Below are 18928 nucleotides of genomic sequence, written 5' to 3'. Positions count from 1 at the left end.
AAGCTGTTTAATATCTTTTCGGTTTTCCTTCTACTTACTTCCCGTACGGATAACCTGTGGTTCCAACACCAACACATATCCTCTTTTTAGTCTTATTTTTACAGTTTGACATTTCTCATTGGCTCCGAGTTTTAGGCTTCGCGGTTTTGTATTTCGAAGAGAGAAACAGTTTTATTAGAATCTGATATTACTCTTTCATTTTCAACCAGTTGAATCATGTTTCACTTAGCTTATGTACCGAAAGCTCAGTTCCTAACGCCATGGAGTTCGCTGCAGCGACCAAAACCCCTATACGTTTGCGCAGCCACAAAATATGTCTTATTCACGCCGGTAAAACATAGTGAAACTTTGTAGTCGAAGGATTCTAGGCAACCGAATACATGGAGTCTCACGTCAGACAGATCTCCAGAAACGGTGTCAAGGAAAAGGAAAGGCCCAGGCAGCCGCTGTGTGTAAGCCTGGCAATTAAAATCTCGGCACTGCCGGGAACCCTATCGAGAAAACGGCGGAGTGCGCCGCAGCCGCAGGGCGGGTGATAGTTGAGACTTGAAACTTCCTCTTCGGGACGCAGCTGGTAGCGAGAACTATCTACCTCCGATTCCACCGATTGATGATTTTGCCTGCGTCACACCAACAATTCCTCAACCCGACGCCCTGCGCCCAGAATCTTGTCGAATACACCCCCCACCCCCAAGGCTGCTGGTGCCTCTCCGCTGAATCCGCCTTGTTTCTAGTACAGAACAAATGTGTTGTTTACTTTTACCCAGACACTGGCCACCCTCTAGCCTCCTTTTCTCAGTCCCTCTCGCCGCAGGCTTACCATATGGAGTGCACGAGTAGAATCTGGAGTTTGCAGTGCCGCTTTCTCCTCCCCGGAACCTGCGCGTCATTTCCGTCAACCGTTGCAGGCAAATCCTTAGCCCCACAGCCCACGGTCGGCGTATCCACTCGGCCCCGGCCTGAAGATATCAGCCGATCCGGAAATTGTGGAGCATCGCAAGTACCTAGAGCGCTGTCGAGGACGTAAAGTTCACTATGGAGAACCTGGATGTTCAAAAAGGGATGCGGTAACGATGCGACAATACCAGATGTGATTGTACATGGCACCATATTCAAACATTTGTGTCTACTCTAGTCAATGCATTCGTCGGCGTACACATCTCTCCCGGATTTCCCGGTATCATCTGCGAACACGACTTCGGCTGGCTTCAACATCCCCGCTGCCGATGACGCCGCGGTGCTGAATCAAATCGAACACCCCAGCCAGAACTTTTACAGAGCCGCGTATCCGTAATTACAGGGAACATAGCACATTTGGCGCACATGGCAACCTAACGAAGCCCGTCACATTTGCGCAGTACTGGGGCGTGACGACTCGACGCACCGCCTGGGCCGGCAAGAGAGGGATCGGTGAAGGCGTATTCGGGAAGTCTAAAGTGCCCGCGCCTGAAGGTAGAGCCCGAGGCGATAGGTACGGGGTAACTAATTGTTACCATCTGGCTGAAGGGGAGCTTGATGAGACCGTGGTGATGGAAGGCAAGGGACATTGATTTCTCCAAGTTGAGAGCGGAGTGGTTTAATGAGCATATACAGAGGTCGTTTGTCAGGGTCGACGTATTGCCCGCCGATGATAAAATTTCGTTTCCTTGGTCCAACTACTGCCGGCGGCAACGACAGCGATAGTGACGGCGGCATGTTACGTGCTAGAGTGTGGGACGGACGTACCGGGCCGGGCAGTCAGGGACTACTAGTTCGGCCTTGTTTACAGTAACCTTAAAGAAATGATGCATGTTCCTGCCTCAAGGAAAGCTGATTAAGTTCGCAAGTTAAGTCATGGGACCCCACCAATGCTTTTTTGGCTGGCCCAGTCGAAGTCGTTAGGTTGATTGGGCTGATCGGGGTTTTGCACAATAAAGTCCGCTACTGTGGCCACAGCATTGACTTGTTTCATAGGTTCGGCCAGAAGTCATAATGCCGATGGGCGGCAGTAGCCGGCGGAGAAGAGAGGATTTGGGGAAGGGTGTGGGCTGCGTGCGATAGAGTTGGCTGTGGGGAAGTTGGCCATCGAGACTTCTATGGCACTGCAGACTGGCCAGATTTCATCGAACAACCGCAGGCACGCCGGTACGCAATGCAACACCGTCTATAGGTGCCGCAACAAAAAACAGGGGATGGATCGGAAAGATGCCGGACGAACCAACGGCATCGTGCCGGCGGTGATGCAGATGGCCGAGTGATGCCGCAGTGCAACGGGGTTACATCGCAAGACAGCTGCCGTCCGGTCCGTCGCATACGAGTCGTAGCAGCCGACGAAACCGACGCGGTGAATCTTGGCCCGAATGCCGTCGTTGAATGAATTGTCCCTTTTCTCCGTTCACCTGGTTGATCCAAGCTCCCTTAGAAATCAATTAACCAAGGTTGGGGAAGCTTGGGGAAGCTTCGGGTGACTGTCTGTATACGATTTGCTCGGAGAGAACAGCGCAAGGGGGTATTGGAAGCGCTCGACGACGGGCTCGGCGACGGATCCAAGCTCCCATTTCTTCTTCCCCTCATTATATGCAAGGACACCCCCACCATAGCTACAGAAAGAAGGGAGGGGAGGCGGGGGTCTTCGACGTCAGTTGTAATGGTCCCACGTACCATCCATAAGCTCTGTGAGATTTGGTGACCGAAGGGAATCCGGCGACACGAAGTATGTATCGACGAGACCCAGGCATCAAGAGAAAATGGTAAACCTATGCGCCGTATCCTTGGTTCCTTGAGTAAGGTAGAAAGCGAGATCTCGATTTTGAGGGGGAAACATCATGAAGCTAGCGGCGCGTCGACATACTAGTGCTGCACCAGCAATTGTAAACTTCGACCGTGTCATGGTCAAGTTTCTTTGACTTAGTGTAGTTCAGTGATCATGGAAGTAGCATCCTCTCAAAAGAAACGGGTGGCTGCCCTTAACACCTTGTGTCCGTCTGTTCGAGATTAACCTAAATCGCCTTAGGTGCACGTCCTACGAAGCAGAATAGTCTCGGTAGACGTATACCTTGGCACGTCAAGGCTTACAAATAATCAGCACTACAACAATGAAATGTAATAGCTCCTCCTATAATCTGAAGCACGATGCAGTTCAAGAGCACGAACCCGAAGGAGTGGGAAACGAGGTGGGGTATGAGCCCCGGGATGATTATTCAACAGACTAAACCCCGACCTGATCGACAGGGTCATGGTGTTGCCCATGCAACTTAAGCCTCATGTTCGAGTCTGAGCTTTAAGTTTCCGATCACAAGCTCGACTAATTGCGGCCATTAGACTCACGGTGCACTTCACGGGCGGCCGGCAATGCAGAGACGGAATTTCCGAAGTCCTCTGCGCGCCGTACTGCTGGGTCATACCCAGACCCCTGGATATAGCCAGCTTAAGGTTGGATCACAACAACCAACAAAAGCCATGCAAAATCCCTGAGTTTGTTTGACAGCCACGTTGCGAGTAAGACATATGGCGTCCTCGAGGAACGCGGTACGACGTGCCTTGCATTTAGAGTTCGCGCGGCTTGGGGAAGGGTCAAAGTGACGTCTCACGCTCGGTCGCCAGCGGACGGACCCATTGGCTTAAGCTTTGATGCGTGGTTGTCGAGATCTTCTGTCAAAAGCTACTTACTACATCCGCTGAGCTCCCTGTTCCTTGTGTCTGGACCTTAACTGCGCGGAAAATGCCGTCGTATCGTTAGGATCCCAGCCTGGATCAACCGGATGAGACATTCTCCAAGTTCCTACATTTATCGCGGGGAGCTTCTCTAGCTCATTTACATAGCATACATAGCTCGCTCTGGTATCTTCTTCTTGTCCAAGTAGTTGGTCTGTTTTTGTCAACACCTCGTGCGAACCCGCTCGAATTTCGAGTCTACACCACAACAGTATTGTCAAGACTTAATCGCCATGGCCACGCTGGCCACACAAACACAGAGCCATTTGCGCGTCGAAGAGAAGCGCATCAAGGTACAAGACAATTGGTAGCCTTGATTCCTCATCAGCTGATGTTAATGTGCGACTACCAGCGCGATGCCTACAAGCAGCGAAAAGTATTTGCTTCTGGGTCTCATCCAAGAAAAGCCGCAAGCTATCCCGCATCTTGGACCTCAAAGTGGAAGCTTCATCGTCGCAAGGTGTCTACGAAGAGCAACAATCCGAAAGAAGAAATCGTGTCAGGGCCGGTCATCTATGGACGAAAACCACCACCTCGTGCCGCGCAGGAGGCAGACGCGGAACCCGAGATAATTCTGCCGAAAACCATTTATATCGGCCCCGAGTTAATGACGGTAAACCACTTCCACTCGAACTACGCTTCACATTCGAGCGCCATGATCTTTAAGAGACTCCCTGCGTACTACACCACCAACCTCTCCGATTCCAGCCATACGCGACATGCTACCCACGCAGTGGCGCTCGCCAGTGCTGCCCGGTCATTGCGCCAACCTGGGCTTATGCTGGAAGCTAGACGTTATTATTGCAGAGCAATCGCGACTCTGAATCGGGCTCTGCAGGACCCGGTCGGTGTAAGGGATGATTCCAATCTGGTGACGCTGTTTCTCTTTGGGATGTTTGAGGTAAGCTGTGACTGTCCTCATGTACTCAAGTGCCGGGATAAGCAGCATGTGTGATATCCCCGAACAAATCTGCACGGCTGCTGAAACCACTAGGTCATTAATGGTAAACGTGGCCCCAAAACGATCGACTTGGAGCAGAACGTTTTCCCACATGGTGCTGGAGGCCTGGAGCTGTTCAGGTTTCGCGCGGAGCAGGGCTTGACAAATGAAGTGGACAAAAGCTGCTTCATGTTCTTTTGTCACGCGGCGGTGAGTCTCTTGTCTCGAATTTAAGGAAAGGCACAAAAGAAATTAACAACTAATGCCCTGGGACTAGCTGATGGAAATGTTCATACAACGGGAACACCTGACGCCCCTTTGGTCGGTTCTGGAAGACATGGAGACTCCCTGGTGCAAGGGCCCCATCCTTGAGCCTCTGATACGCCGGGTGGTTGATTTCAAGAGAGCATTCGACTTCAAAACCCAGGTCCAAAGTAACACGTCAAAGTTGGACGAAGGCCCGCAGGAAGATTTGATAGCCCTGATCCAGAGCAGCATCAAGCTGAGCAATGACCTTGAAGCTGCAGTGACTCTGCTCAGCTTTCTGGGCACTTCAACATGCTTTGATCAACAGCAAAAGGTTTTTAACGGGCTATTTTCCCTGTCCTGCGAAGCATCGGTCGCGATTGCAAGGAGTCATTATCGTTGTCTCCGGGTATATGTGTTGGAGAGAATCATTGAGCTACGAAGCATCTTGAAGAATGATGGTTGGAAAGTCGGCCCTGATCTCGGACCCATGCCGACATGGTCTGACGGAGTTTCAGTGGTAGACGATGTTCTCGAGGACATTCGAGTTGTCTTTGGATTGGAGGGCAAACAGGCGCCCGACGAGGGGTTCGCGTACCGCACCATGACGATGTTTTGGCCAATGGTATTGGTCCGAACGTCATATTTCGCAGGTCCTCGTAATGGAAAGTGGGTAGCAGAACAGATGCTCAAGTTGGCTACAGAATCTGGATTTGGCTTGGGGGTGGAAGCCGCGGGCTTGTAAAAATTGTTCAGGGGCAATAGCATTAGCAAGGAGTGTGCGGCATTGAGGGTTAAAATGGCGGCATACACGACGTCCCGAGAACAGAAGCCTTCGATTGCCCGCGGGGTATCATCAGCATCAAATTATGGCCTAACCAGGTAACTGAACACAAAATATGGAAGATTGACAAACGCAGATTGCTATCAGTTTGCGTGGACAATTCCTCACCGCGCCAGCTCCCTCTATTTCCTTCCAGCATCCATGCTTATTTTTACCATATGTCTTTTCCAATGGCGTTATTCTCCGACGGAAAGCAAAATATCCAATTCAGCTACATCTCTTTAATTGAAACATTTTGATTGTGGAACCTACTCGCAAGCGGTGCCTGTTTTGGGTTTCAAGTTTTTGTCTTTTTCGCAGAACCTCTTATTCTGTAGCTAGCCACAGTTCAATACTCCCGGTTATGCGAAGTGTTGTAGGGAGGTTCTGGGCTCACGTGGTCTGTGAGCAGTGGCGCGCCAAGTCTGAATACGGCGAGAATTCGATCTATGTCTGCAGTTGAAGTCAAAGGCCGATGGACGATCACAGCAGAATCCAGGGGTACGGGGGCGAATTTGGCGGTGAATGTTGGGTCTGGGGTTTGCCATGTTTCTTTGGACGGGCTGACTGGCTGCATTAAGGAAGGCAAACAATTAATACGAAAGCAGGAGAACAGTCAGTCACACGATGGGCTGGAATGGGAACAGCTAGATGGGTGGCCAGAGAGACAGGCTATCGGACATTGGGCGCGTATTATTTTTTTCTGACAGCAAACTTCAGGATGCAGGCGCCACATTGTGGCCTGGAGGTAGAGATGATGAAATGGCCTGACTTCCAATCCCAGCCTATGGATACCTTGCTCCAGGACATTGGGGTAGTTGTTGGGTGAGCGCAGTTCAGGAACAACCACTAAGGACAACAGTGCGGATTACCTCGAATGCAGGGGATCGTCGAGATAATTAAGGAAGATGTCGAATCCGGAAGCTAAAGCAAACATTTGTTGTCAGAAATGACCCCATCACTTGCTCCAACATACATGCCATCTCACATCGATCTCGGCCTCGATCTCAACCTCGATCTCGACCTCGATTGCAGGTTTAGACCGATTTTGATTTTGGTATTTGTCTACGGCGCCGAGACTTGGACACCATCATACATCGCCTCGTGCGTCTTTTCCAATGCGGCACGGTCTTGGTTTGCTTGCCTCCATACCATGGCCCTATGCGCGCCCATGCTGCCGTCCTCGTCGTCAACCATTGGCCAAAGTGTCCGGATGCAGTCAGGCTGCATGCATTTGCGAGGGATTGGGGCTGATCCGACGATTGGATCGCTACTGGTGTTTGCACACAGCCCAAGATTCTCTAAAATTGGCTCTTTTCCGACACGAGGAGAACAAGGGAAGGTTGGGTGAGTGCTTGAGCACAACGGCGAAGATGAAATTAGGGTTGACTCTTTGCGTTTTTGACGACCCTTTCGAAGCTTTGATAGAGTTGTTATGAGTCTTCGTATGGCGAGCTGTCATGTAGCTAGGGGAGGGGGTGCATCGGCTTGACGTGGAGAAATATGAAGAGGTGTTCGTCGATGTTTGATTGGTAGAGGCCATGGCGAGCGCAACTAGCGCATGCAAACGACGGCGCAGTGTGCATCTTACAGTCTAAGCTGTATGGGTGTGGGAGGGAGATAAGTTGTTTGCCTCTACAGCTGCGCCGCAGTCCCCCATCTGCACCTCCCCCATGCTGCAAGCCTCTTTTTTTCATTAGCATATGTGAGGAGAATACTGTTTGTCGGTCGCCGTTTTCCAGATCGCCGGCATTACACGAGGTAGCCCCCATGCTATCTTCCACCCCGGAAACCCCATACACACCTTGACCAAGCCCGGGGCCCATCTGTGAGGAGAAACAGACAGTGCGAGGCCAGATTAAACAATACATGCAGCCTTAGATGCGTCACCACGGTTGTATCTGCCAAAATGGGAGCCTTTGTTCGCAATCCTGGCTGGCCTTTGCTTCAGACAGGACTTGAAGTGGAAAGGTGACAGAACCGAAGTTTTGGAACCAGCTGGCAAGGCGGGACGAAGATGCGGAGATGATCCTCCTGGTCTCCACTGGTCTCTTTCTTTGACGATGCTTTGCATCTCGATCATCGGCGGCAGTCGATCAACAACAGCGGCTCGAATCCATCCATTTCGCCGTTGAGACACCGGGGTTCGTTGACGACTCGTTCAGTGCTGCATGTTCTATACGGCCGACAAAAGCGGCAGGCTGCTTGAGAGGGTGGGTGCAAGATGGAAAGGAGCATGATGAATGATTCAGCGGCTCTAGAAAATCACAGTTTCTGGCTCGAAAACAGCGGTCAGGGTAGGTTAGCAAGAAGGCAAGCTGAGGCATCCATATCGGGCCAAGGCTGCAAGTCGGTCGAATATGTTCGGCCGCATCGTCTAGTTTTGGGTACCTGAGGCATAATGAATGAAAAAGCGAGAATATGAGGGAGAGGGGAAGGAGGCAGGAGATGGAAGGCGGGAAGGAAGTAGGCGATGAGGCCAGTCAAACGCGCCTTACGCGATTATTGCTCCTGTGCGACGCTCCCTCCTTCCCATCGCACCCTTTCCCCCACTCCTTCCCGCCATAATCCTCCTGCCTTTTGCCCTCAATTCAATCTGTAATATGTGGAAAGAAGAGAGACGGGTGACTACCTTGGAAAACCATCAGGCAGGTGGGGAGAGTAGGATGGCTCAGCCAAGGCAGGCAGCCGGATGTGCAAGACATGCCCGCCATGACTAAGATGCCTTGCCTCAACTGCATGTGGTTGCTTACCTATGACGATGCATCTCACTCACAGTCTGACCAGGCGATGAGGCACTGGCACTCTACTTCTCACCAGCTTTCACCCTCCTCCTCCATCTCAGACTCGGACATGTTGGTTCCATCCCCCTCCTTCGTATGCCGCATAGTATCCAGGTTTCGGTGTCACAGCCATCCCCCCATCTCGCCCGCGACTTCATTTGCCCTAGCCATGTCTATCTGGATGCATCGAGTCGCCCAGATTGACCCAGCAAAGTCCTATCCAGAGGAGCCTTGCGTCGATCGACCTGCAGATGCGAATGCGGAAATATGCATATACGTTTTCTGCCTCTCCTCGCCCTGCCTTACAGTGCGGCGCTTATGTCCAAGCCGAGGTGCTTTACTTGGCCTTCTTGGCCTTGTCTTGACTCTTCTCTGATGCGCCTTGGACGTCTTGTGTTTGCTCGCCGCTTTCCCGTGCCATCCTCATGTTCTCAATCCCATTTGAGACTTCCGCATTTCATCCTACGCACCTCCCTTACCCCTTTCGTGAACTTCTTGTCGACTACCAACGCCTTTCTTTCCCCGGGTCTGAGGCTTGAACCAACCCATCACACCATGTGCTCGCTTGTCTTGCATTGCATCCTGCCAAAGTCTCCTACCTGAAAATTGGTTCGTAGTTCCCTGTTCCCTCCTACACCCAATGCTCTCACCTCCGCCGTGCCTTCTCCTCTCCACAGTGCTCTGTTTTGACTTCATCTCTTGGCAGCCACCTTCCCCCCCGCCCCTCCTCCTCCTGCTCCCCTGTCTGCACTTTTGGCCCGCCTTCTCCTTCTAGAACCTCAACACGCTCTACACCCTGGGCATTTTCCCTCGTTTCTACGACCTCATCCAAGCCATTTTCAAACTGCCGCCACTTCCGATTTGAGGAAAGACGTTGCGCCAGTCTTGAATCGGATCGCCCTCGCCGCACTCCTGCCTCCTCTCGGCCTCCCCTTCTCGACATTGTCCGTACCTTCTCTCAACGCCGAACCCTCCCAGTCAACATCATCGGCGCACATTCTTCTCTGTGTAACCTCTCCTTGCGTTGCCGCTCCCTCCGTTCCAACAGTGACATGCAGCTTCTCGATAAACTGTGGCTACCAGCCTGGGCGGCCTGAGATTAATACTTCATCCGGCCTGCTGTTCGCTCCTCGCCTTTTGTTCCTCGCTTCCCCTGGATACGCTCCAAAGATCCGTCCCGCCTCAATTCCTCGGTTTCCCCCGGGTTGCAAAGGCCACCAGCTCGTCGCACAGAGCCACCGTCCAGCAACACAACGTCTTGCTCTGGTCTTTGGGTATTCGAGACTTGTCCCGCCTTCTTGATCAATGCCCCCACTCCTTGCTTCTCTTATCGCGGATTCAACCTGAGTATTCGGATATCGTTTGTCCCACATTGTCCGACTGTACCACGTCCGCCATCTGTCCCAAACAGACTCCACGGTTCGCCTTTCGGGCCTATCGGGCATACATCAACCCAGCCGAGTCTTGCTGCCTCCGGCTTGCATTTCAGCTCTGAAGCCAAGTATGCTTGCAGCTCTTTCTTCGTCAGGGGCTTCAACGCTCGGTGTTGAAACATGTTGGACACTGACCTCATTCTCCAGAGACTCTCGGTCGAGTAGTCGCCTCCATTCACGGTTCACCTCCGGGCCTCGTTGAAGCACGGTGACGAGAGAGGCCGATTGATTTGCATACACGGCCATGGACAGTCTCGAACAATCGGCAACTGCCACGAGGGCAACCTCGAGCGCTCTCACCCTGCAGCAAGTCGACATCGTCATTACCCTCGAAAGAATCGGAGCTTCCTTGTCGTTAGTCGGTGTCAGCTTGATATTCGTCACGTATTGGGCATTCAAGCGCCTCCGAAGTGTTCCGAACCTCTTCATTGTCTTTGCTTCAATCGCCAATGTTGGTGCGAGCATAGCTTGTGCCATAGGCTACGACGGCATCCGGGTTGGCGAGACTTCCCCGTTGTGCCAAACCCAAGCATTCCTCCTCGAAATGTTCGTCACTTTTCGACTTCGCATTTGCTATTAGCCGGTACTAATACTCTCATTTGACAGGTTCATGCAATCCGACTCTTGGTGGTCTTTCGCCATGGCTATCAACGTTTTCCTCGTCTTCTTTGCAGGTGCAACCCCTTCCTCTTTTCGGCAATACCTTTGGGTTTACTGCGTCGCCTGCTTCGGTCTACCCTTGGTTCCCGCCCTTGTCTGTCTCTTGGTCCGCCCTGACGGACCTGACGACCATATATACGGCGACGCAACAGTGTGTATCCCATTCCAGCCGAGAGAAACAAAAATGGAATCATGTAGAATCCAAATGCTGACATGGTTGCAGATATGGTGTTGGATAGGGGCAAAATGGAGCGCTCTCCGTATTTACACATACTACATACCCATTTGGTGCTGCATCTTTGGCTCGACTGCTATTTATTTCGCCGTCGGTTACCACGTATTCCACCACCGTAATCAACTACATAATCTTACTTTTAGCAACCCCGCAATAGACAACGACATGTCTTTCTCGGATGATCGGGATTCTGCTGAAAAGGTATCTTGCCTGTCACACGCAGAAATCCGAGATGACTGTCCTCTCGTTGACACTCGTCAGAACCTTAGGGGCCGCACCGATTTCTATGGTACTGCGGTAACAGAGGTGCAAATCACCACGACGTCCCCAAGACCTTGGACGCCACAAACACCCCCGGCGGCCATAACAAAAGGGGCGGTCGGCCCGCAGCCTCGACACCAGCGGTCATGGCGTACGAGTGAGGAGGACGGGTCCCCGGTTCCACGCTTCGAAACCACATGTACCTCCAGTCCTCTGCCACCGAAAGCGCGCCGGTCTATCTTTAAGCGATTCAGATCCGTTAGAGCCAAGTTCATGGCCAGGCTACAGCGTTTGGATCCCATCAAGCTTGCATACCTCCGGACCAGTTTCATCTTCGCCATCTCCGTGCTGGTGACATGGACGCCAAGCTCGATCAACCGAGTGTTCAATCTCATCAAGCCACATGAGGTCAGCTTCGGTCTGAATGTCGCGAGCGCCACGGTACTTCCGCTTCAGGGTGTCTGGAATGCCGTCATTTTCTTCATGACCAGCTGGACGGTATTCAAAGAAGAATGGAAGGACATGCAAGGCCGCCATCGAATCCGCCTCTTCGGTTGCGGTAACGACAACAAAAGTGCCGGTATGAGGATTGAAGTACTTCGAGTTGACCAAGAAGACCAATTCAGGTCTAGTCGTTATGGTCATACCAAAGCGCCTCGCAGCGATCAAACAAGCGAGTTTGAACTAACGGCACCAGTGGGAGTCGGGAACGTCCGTACAATGCGAGGATCGTTCAGTGTTAGTGTATGATCCATTGATCACGTGGTCTTATACTGTTTGATATCGAGATGGCCTGTCTTCCAAGAAACAGTTTGCTTGTGGTTGGTGTTGACTCAGGATGTCGATATACTTAATGTTTCAGTGGTCTGGTGACCATTTCAGCGCGATGATTTTGAGAGGGGGGAAGGGGAGGGGCCAAAGTGTTCATATGTTGTTGTGGGGTTTTGGGCCTTGTATATCATACGGATCCGCGGCGGTCGGTCACGAGCGCGGTCCATGTATTTTCCAAGAGACCTAGCAATGTCAGCGATAAACATTTCAACCTAGTAATGGCAGTGCCAAATAAATATTTTTGCACAACCGTCCAGCTTTCTACGACGGACGTTGAAATTGAGTTTGATCAGTGTCTCAAAAGACACTTGCTGGGGCAGTGTTTGAAGGGGCGGGATGTCCGGACGAAGATGACAGTGGGTGGAAGACAAGGACTGCAAAGACGAGGAATATTAATGGATATGTCCATTGAGAAGAAGTAGAAGAATAAATATGTACCTCGTCGCAAGACCGACGATGGACAGTATACACAAGAAAAATGTGAGAGTGCGTGCTATATACAGCCAAGGGGTTCGTTCGCCATCAATATGTGGTCCCTTTTATCTCCAATCCTCCGCATGCTCCGTGATTTGCACGCATGCCGTTCGTCACTACCACCCACAATCACCACACCACAACGGAAACCATCGGACGGACGCCAATTAGTAGACGGCCGGGGCGAGAGAGTTGACGTAGATCTCGAGGTTCGCGTATCCGCCAGCGCCGATCTTCATGCCGTCCGAGGCGTCGTTGGGGTTGAGGCCGTTGGCCGACTCCCACGCGTCAGGGATGCCGTCGCCGTCCGTGTCCTTCAGGGCCGTGCCGGCCGCGATGTCGCCGGCGCCGCCCATGGAGGACTCGTCGGAGATGAGCTTGCCGGACTTTCCGTACGAGGCGAGCTCCTTGACCAGGGCGGTGTCGACGGCGTCGCGGGCGATGGAGGCGCCGACCTTTGCGGAGACGTGGGTCACGGCCTCGGCGGCGGTCAGGGACTTGGCCGGGGCCGGATAGGCGTAGGCGGCGGTCTGGATGGCCATGTTGGAGTAGCAGGTGGTCGAGACGCAGAGGGCGGCGCCGTTGAGGACGCCGTCGCGGTTGGAGTCGTAGAAGTTGTCCTTGACGTAGCCGCGGAAGTTCTCGTTGCCGCGGGTGAAGGCGGTGACGGAGGTGGAGGGGCCGGAGATGAAGTAGTTGTTGACGATGTTGGCGTAGCTGGCGCCCGTGGAGTCGCCGGCGATGTAGCCGCCGCCGCCGCCCCAGTTGTAGACGACGTTGTTCTGGAAGTCGTTGACGCCCTTGACCTTGGGGTTGCGGGTCTTGTTGTCGATGTAGAGGTTGCGGAAGAGGGAGACGCCGCCGTCGGTCTGCATGAGGCCGCCGCAGGAGTGGGTCTCGAGGCCCTGGGCGATGATGGAGTCGGCGATGGTGACGTTGGAGACGTCGCCCGAGATGGAGAAGGTCTCGTCGCGGCCCCAGGAGACGGAGACGTGGTCGAAGATCATGTTCTTGCCGTCGGCGATGGTGACGGCGTCCTTGCCACTGTCGCCGGACTTGCCCATGCGGATGCGGATGTAGCGGACGATGGCGTCGTTGGCGTTGGACCAGGAGAAGCCGTTGCCGTAGACGGTGATGCCCTAGGTTCGCTCTGTCAGTGGAGGCCTGGCGGTAGAGGGAGGGAGGGGGGATGTTGGAAGTCACTTACACCTCCGGGCGCGGTCTGGCCGGCGATGTACACGTTCTTGGACACGACAATGCGGGCGTCGATCTTGATGACGCCGCCGACGTCGAAGACGACGATGCGGTTGGCCTGGGAGACGGCATCACGGAGGGAGCCAGTACCGGAGTCGCTGGGGAGTAACACGTGAGCACAAAGATGCCGGACAAAGGAACCGAGACGGTCCCGGGTGGAGGTAGGGCCACTTACTTCAAGTTGGTGACCTTGTAGACCGTGCCGGTCCGGCCGCCAACGGCGTTGCGGCCGAAGCCCTCAGCGCCGGGGAAGGCGGAGGGAGCGGCGTCGGCACGGGCAACCTTGACGGCGGTGGCGCCGGTCCAGCCGGCGGCACCACATGACGCCCTGTTTGCCCCTGGTTAGCATGCCCAGTGTTTTCTTCTAGTCATCCGATCTGATGTTTCGAGGTCGCACTTACGAAGGGTCCTTGCAAGGGAGCGCGGCCGCGCCCTGGCAAAGGAGGGCGGCGGCAGCCAACAGAGTAGCGGAAGCCTTCATGGTGAACGAAACAAACAATGTACCAGACAGTTGAAACCGAAGAGGAGGGGCAAGGAGCCAGGAACTAAAGGTGAAAGGTAAGGTAAAGGGGAGACACGGAACGGCACGCGTAGCAGAGCAAAGCAGGCGAGATCCCAAAACCCGTGGGAGATGGGTCCCGGGTTCAGTTTTGTAGGTGCTGCCATGTCACACTGGCGACGGGTTGCTTCGCGGTGATGATCCACCGGGAAGGATGTGTGTGTGTGTATGGTGGGCGGTGGTGGTGTGGCTCAGGGGCAGGCGGGAACCATCTGGCCCTGACAGCAACGGGAATTGGAAGGGGCAGCGGCAGGCCAGCACATGGGCCGGCTGGCTGGCTGGCTGGCGCCGTGGGATCGGGGGCGTTACGGCGGTTGCTCATTCGGGCATGTTAGACCGGGGGCCTGTTGTTCGGACAGGCATGTTGCACTGCACTATTGCACCATTTTCTCGCATTCCCTCAATCATTGTATTGTCGATGTCATCGATGGAACCACCGCCCCAACTACGTGCATCCAGAGCCTCCCTGTTTGGGCAACGAGTTCACCAGATCCGGAGAGATGACAGAGCGATTGGTGGGAAATGGATTGTGTTCTCTCAGACAGAGGCTCGGGGGATGGATGAGAGGTGTTGCCCGAAACGGACATGATGTGTGGGGAACCCCTGCGGTTTGTGCGGTTTGGGTGATATTGAAGGGGCGGCGACGGGGCCACTCGGGGCCGGGGGTACAGGCGGGCGGCGGAGGTTTGGCGGTTTTCAAGTTGATGATGGTGGCCGGAGAGTTGTTTGGGGGGTGACATGGCGACATGGGGTCATATACGAGCTAGGGGGGACAGGAAAACCCAACACGGCATGCTGCTCGAGGGCCAGCTTCCTACTACGGCACTCGTACGGATACAGTATTAGAGTTAATGACGGGTCCCTGCCTGCGCAGCTGTCGGTCGGCAAACTTCCCACCTGTCAAACGTCCAAGTCGATAGTGTTTTTTTCAAGGTGCATGGTTGAATGTTGCTCGACGTGGGCGGGCGCGATGCGACACTCGCGATGCACATCGGCCTCGAAACGGGGATATGAAGATACCGAAGGCTGGCAAAGAGCAGATTGAGCGGCGGGTTGCGTCTCGATCGATTATTTAATCATAGATAGTTAAGCCCATCGCTGTGATTCAGTCATTGCATCGAAAACGAAGCCGTTGCGGCAATCGCAAAAATTCATGTCACGTGACAGTGCAGAGCAAAACGCAACACCATCCAGTAACGTCCCAATACCATACAGATGCTCTCAGCGAAGTTGAGCGTTGGGGTGGGTTTACCTGCCATCCGACCTCACTTGAGATGCTGTGTGGCGAGTGGCCAACATTGGGTGATGAAAGTGGCAGTGGCAGTGGCAGCGAGAGCAGAATCAACCTGGCCTTGTGGCTGGGTTGAACGAGCCACGGCGGCAAGGGGACTGGATGAAATCCGGCAACCCGTCTTCTTTCTCGCCGAGTTCGAGCTTGGAGGAACGGGGCAATCATGCCGAGGAGCTTGGGGACCTTGTTAGCCCATGCGAGTGAAACTGCAGCTGGGGAATGGAGCGCTAACCAGTTCCCAAGTGAGAGGGGCGATGTCGGAGGTGCAGCAGGGGGAGCGATGTGAGGGAACGCAAACCTTTTTTTCTTTTCTTTTTTTTTCTTCCTTTTTTCTGCGCCGCCTGGGTCACGCGCCGTTGGGCCGGTCACGTGGCCGAGAGGCCTCAAAGGTTTCCGCCTGGTTGACCATGCCATGCCGCCCGCCCGTGGACGAGGGTTTCAGTGAGACTTTCCGGGCACTCACAGTTGCGCCATGACGAATCAAGTTTCTTCGGCAGTCAACTCCAGGGCCCTGGAGGGCCAGTGCGCCTCCGCTCTCACGAATAAACCAGCAGAGCTGTAGGGATCATGCATATGATGGTGGGTTTCTGGCTGGCACTGAGGAACGGCAACTGTTGAAGGGTTGGCTCAATACGCAAAGGCGGGAAAGACTTGCGGCAAGCTGTGACGGCAAGAATTGGTGTTCGCCAAGGACGAGAATAGCAGCGCATCTTATCGCCCGTGTCTGAGCATTGAAGAAACCAAACAATGTTGAGACAGGCCTTGTGTTGAAGCTGTAATTAGCACATTCCGACTTCTTGCTGCTTCAATGCCTACTGACTCACGCCTCTTGCACTCCGAGAAGCAGATTACAGGTCTTGCGGCCAGGAGGAATCAATCACTGTCAAAGTCGCCCGGTAATATCGGCGTTTGCCGGCCGCATATCGCCATACCCCTCACCTCGGCACTTAGGCGCCGCCAGCATCGCATCGTCTGCACTCGGAATCGGCCACGCAGGTGACCCAAAGACTTCTCAGAGAGTGCCGCCCGGTTTCTTTTCTGCATTTTCCTAGATTTCTCCAACCACTTGTATTCTGCTACTAGGCCTTTTTGGTATTCGCTCCTGTCTTCCTAGTACCTAGAATGCTCCCAAGGGTAGAGGGGGCAGGGGAACAAAGCAGTGGCTTTTGGTGATGACAAGGACTAGTTTCCAGCGCTCTGCGCCAATAGCGTGTCAGGAAAGCATTGAGTTTTTCAACCTGCCTTAGGCCCGGTGTCAGCCAACTGACACTGCAACTATGCAACTATGCAACTAATTGACAAACAAAACGACTCTGCTTTCCGATGGCCTGTCCTGCCCAGGTAGCCTAGAGAGCGAAGACGGCGATCGGAGATGCCGCCGGGGCCTGGAACTGCAATTCCGCCATTGACCCGGTTTTTCTCCGATGCAGCCGACAACAGCCCCCCCAATCAGAGGCTATCCCGCGGCGGATTATCGCTGACTAACCCATCGCCAGCCCCACCAACCCCTCGATGCGAAGACCTGGGAGCGCGCCAAACGATGCCCGCCGCCGCAACGCCGCCAGATCCACCCCTCACCAATGGGACTGGGTTAGACCAAACGAGATATTTTACCCCCAGAGTCTCAGTGTCATTCTTAACCTTAGTCACGCAATCCCCCAACCCTCAACGACTGCGAAACACCCATTTGCCGTCCCAAGAAGCAATTTACTTCCCCATCTCCGAATCATCAACGAAACAAAATAAAAAAAGGTACGCTTCGTCGCCCACGACTGCCCCTACACTTTGTCGCATGACGTCGATGGCGCAAACACGAGGCTGACGCATCCCGCCCTCCCAGATTCACAGACAGATCCCGTCATTCCCCGTCGCCCAGGCACCGACCGACCGATATCCGCTCTCCCGACACCAACCCAAACCTACTCCCTTAGCCTCCCGTCCCCCTCACATCCTCCGAACCTCCTTCCGGCGTGACAACGATTGCGTCCTGTCCTTCTCGCCACCTCCGTCTCTCCGCCTCCGATTGCTTTCTGGTATTCCCATAGGAATACTTCGAGGACCAGTAGAAGGAAGTTGATGAGAGCTGGTTTCCGGCACTTGTCGTCGCCCGCGTACCGCTCTTCGACCCCTCACCTCCGGCGTCTCTGCACGCCACGCAACATTCGAACTCTGCCCGAAATGGCGGCCACTCCCGAGACGATCGAGGCCATGACGCCTCCCGGCTACTCCTTCCCGGAGCACCGGCTCCGTCTGCAGCAGTCCGAACCCGACCGAGACCCCCTCGTCCTCGTCGCCCCAGGCTCCTACAGCCCCATCACCTTCCTCCACCTGCGCATGGCCGTCATGGCCGCCGACTACGTCCGCTACAACACAAACTTCGAGTTGATCGGCTCCTACCTCAGTCCCGTCTCTGACGCCTACAAGAAGCGCGGCCTGGCGCCCGCCTGCCACCGCCGCCGCATGTGCGAGATCGCCGCGGAGCAGACGTCGAGGTTCCTGATGGTCGACCCCTGGGAGGCCGAGCAGACGGCCTACGTGCCCACTGCCGTCGTGCTCGACCACTTTGAGTACGAGATCAACGTCAAGCGCGGCGGCTGCAACGGCAAGCGGGTGCGCATTGCCGTTCTGGCCGGCGCCGACCTGATCAACACCATGAGCCAGCCCGGCGTCTGGTCGCCCCCCGACCTGCGCCACATCCTCGGCGACTTTGGCGCATTTGTGCTGGAGAGGGCCGGCGTAAATATCGACGAGGCCCTTGGAAACCTCAAGGAGTACGAAGACCAGATCTACTACATCCCGCAGGTCGTCCCCAACGACGTGTCGAGCACCAAGATTCGCTTGTTGCTGAGGAGAAATATGAGCATTGATTACGTAGGTTTCCCCCTCTCTACTGCTTCCGATGTCCACCGCCCCTTTTCCCCACCCTCCCACTCCTTGGCTGTCACTTTTCAAGGACGCAGTCGCTAACATACACAGCTTATTCCGGCGGAGGTCATCAAGTACATTGACGAGCACGGCCTGTATCAAGAAGATGACACGGCAACAAACGAGAAGGGAAAGGAGAAGGAAGCGCAATAGCGAGCGATTGATGATACAGATCCGAGAAGCCTCTGTATCAAACAGGGCATTGTAGAGAAAAAGATGCGACGGCTGGCGAAAGAGATGCCAGGGAAGACGGAAGATCAAGAGCAGAAGATCAACTGGCGTGGATATCAGCGTTTGGGTTTTACGAGATGACGGCACAAGTCTTTTGTTTTTTTGTTTGGGTTTAATGGTGCATCGGGCAGGCTTTTTTCTATATTATATCTTGACTACGGGGACCTCATCCCAGCCACACAATCAGAACTCCCCTCAGGACCGCTGGAGTCCATGGTATACTTGGCACACCCTGCTTTACAAGACGCTGTTTCGTGAGGAGTTGGGGACTGCAAACGGCAGCTGCCCC

General features: G+C 54.1%; 3 protein-coding genes across 3 annotated transcripts; 2 read left to right on the top strand and 1 right to left on the bottom strand.

The window, feature by feature from the left end:
- Positions 1-11347: 11347 nt before the first annotated feature.
- Positions 11348-11762, top strand: EsH8_VI_000084 (uncharacterized protein; the record flags this gene model as incomplete). The annotated part of the gene is made up of 2 exons (XM_083271337.1): positions 11348-11654; positions 11701-11762. 2 exons carry the CDS (start codon positions 11348-11350, stop codon positions 11760-11762), a joined length of 369 nt encoding a protein of 122 aa, XP_083126511.1.
- Positions 11763-12546: 784 nt separating this feature from the next.
- On the bottom strand, positions 12547-14114 carry EsH8_VI_000083 (uncharacterized protein; the record flags this gene model as incomplete). Its single annotated transcript, XM_083271336.1, has 4 exons — positions 12547-13518; positions 13587-13731; positions 13809-13961; positions 14035-14114. 4 exons carry the CDS (start codon positions 14112-14114, stop codon positions 12547-12549), a joined length of 1350 nt encoding a protein of 449 aa, XP_083126510.1.
- A 3547-nt stretch (positions 14115-17661) lies between these two features.
- EsH8_VI_000082 (uncharacterized protein) lies at positions 17662-18561 on the top strand (the record flags this gene model as incomplete). The annotated part of the gene is made up of 2 exons (XM_083271335.1): positions 17662-18354; positions 18460-18561. 2 exons carry the CDS (start codon positions 17662-17664, stop codon positions 18559-18561), a joined length of 795 nt encoding a protein of 264 aa, XP_083126509.1.
- Positions 18562-18928: the final 367 nt, after the last annotated feature.

Source organism: Colletotrichum jinshuiense, chromosome 6, assembly GCF_051148585.1.
Source record: "Colletotrichum jinshuiense chromosome 6, complete sequence".
NCBI classification, from domain to species: Eukaryota; Fungi; Ascomycota; class Sordariomycetes; order Glomerellales; family Glomerellaceae; genus Colletotrichum; species Colletotrichum jinshuiense.
The sequence above is the reverse complement of the archived record's forward strand: the minus strand, read 5'-3'. Positions and strand labels throughout refer to the sequence as shown.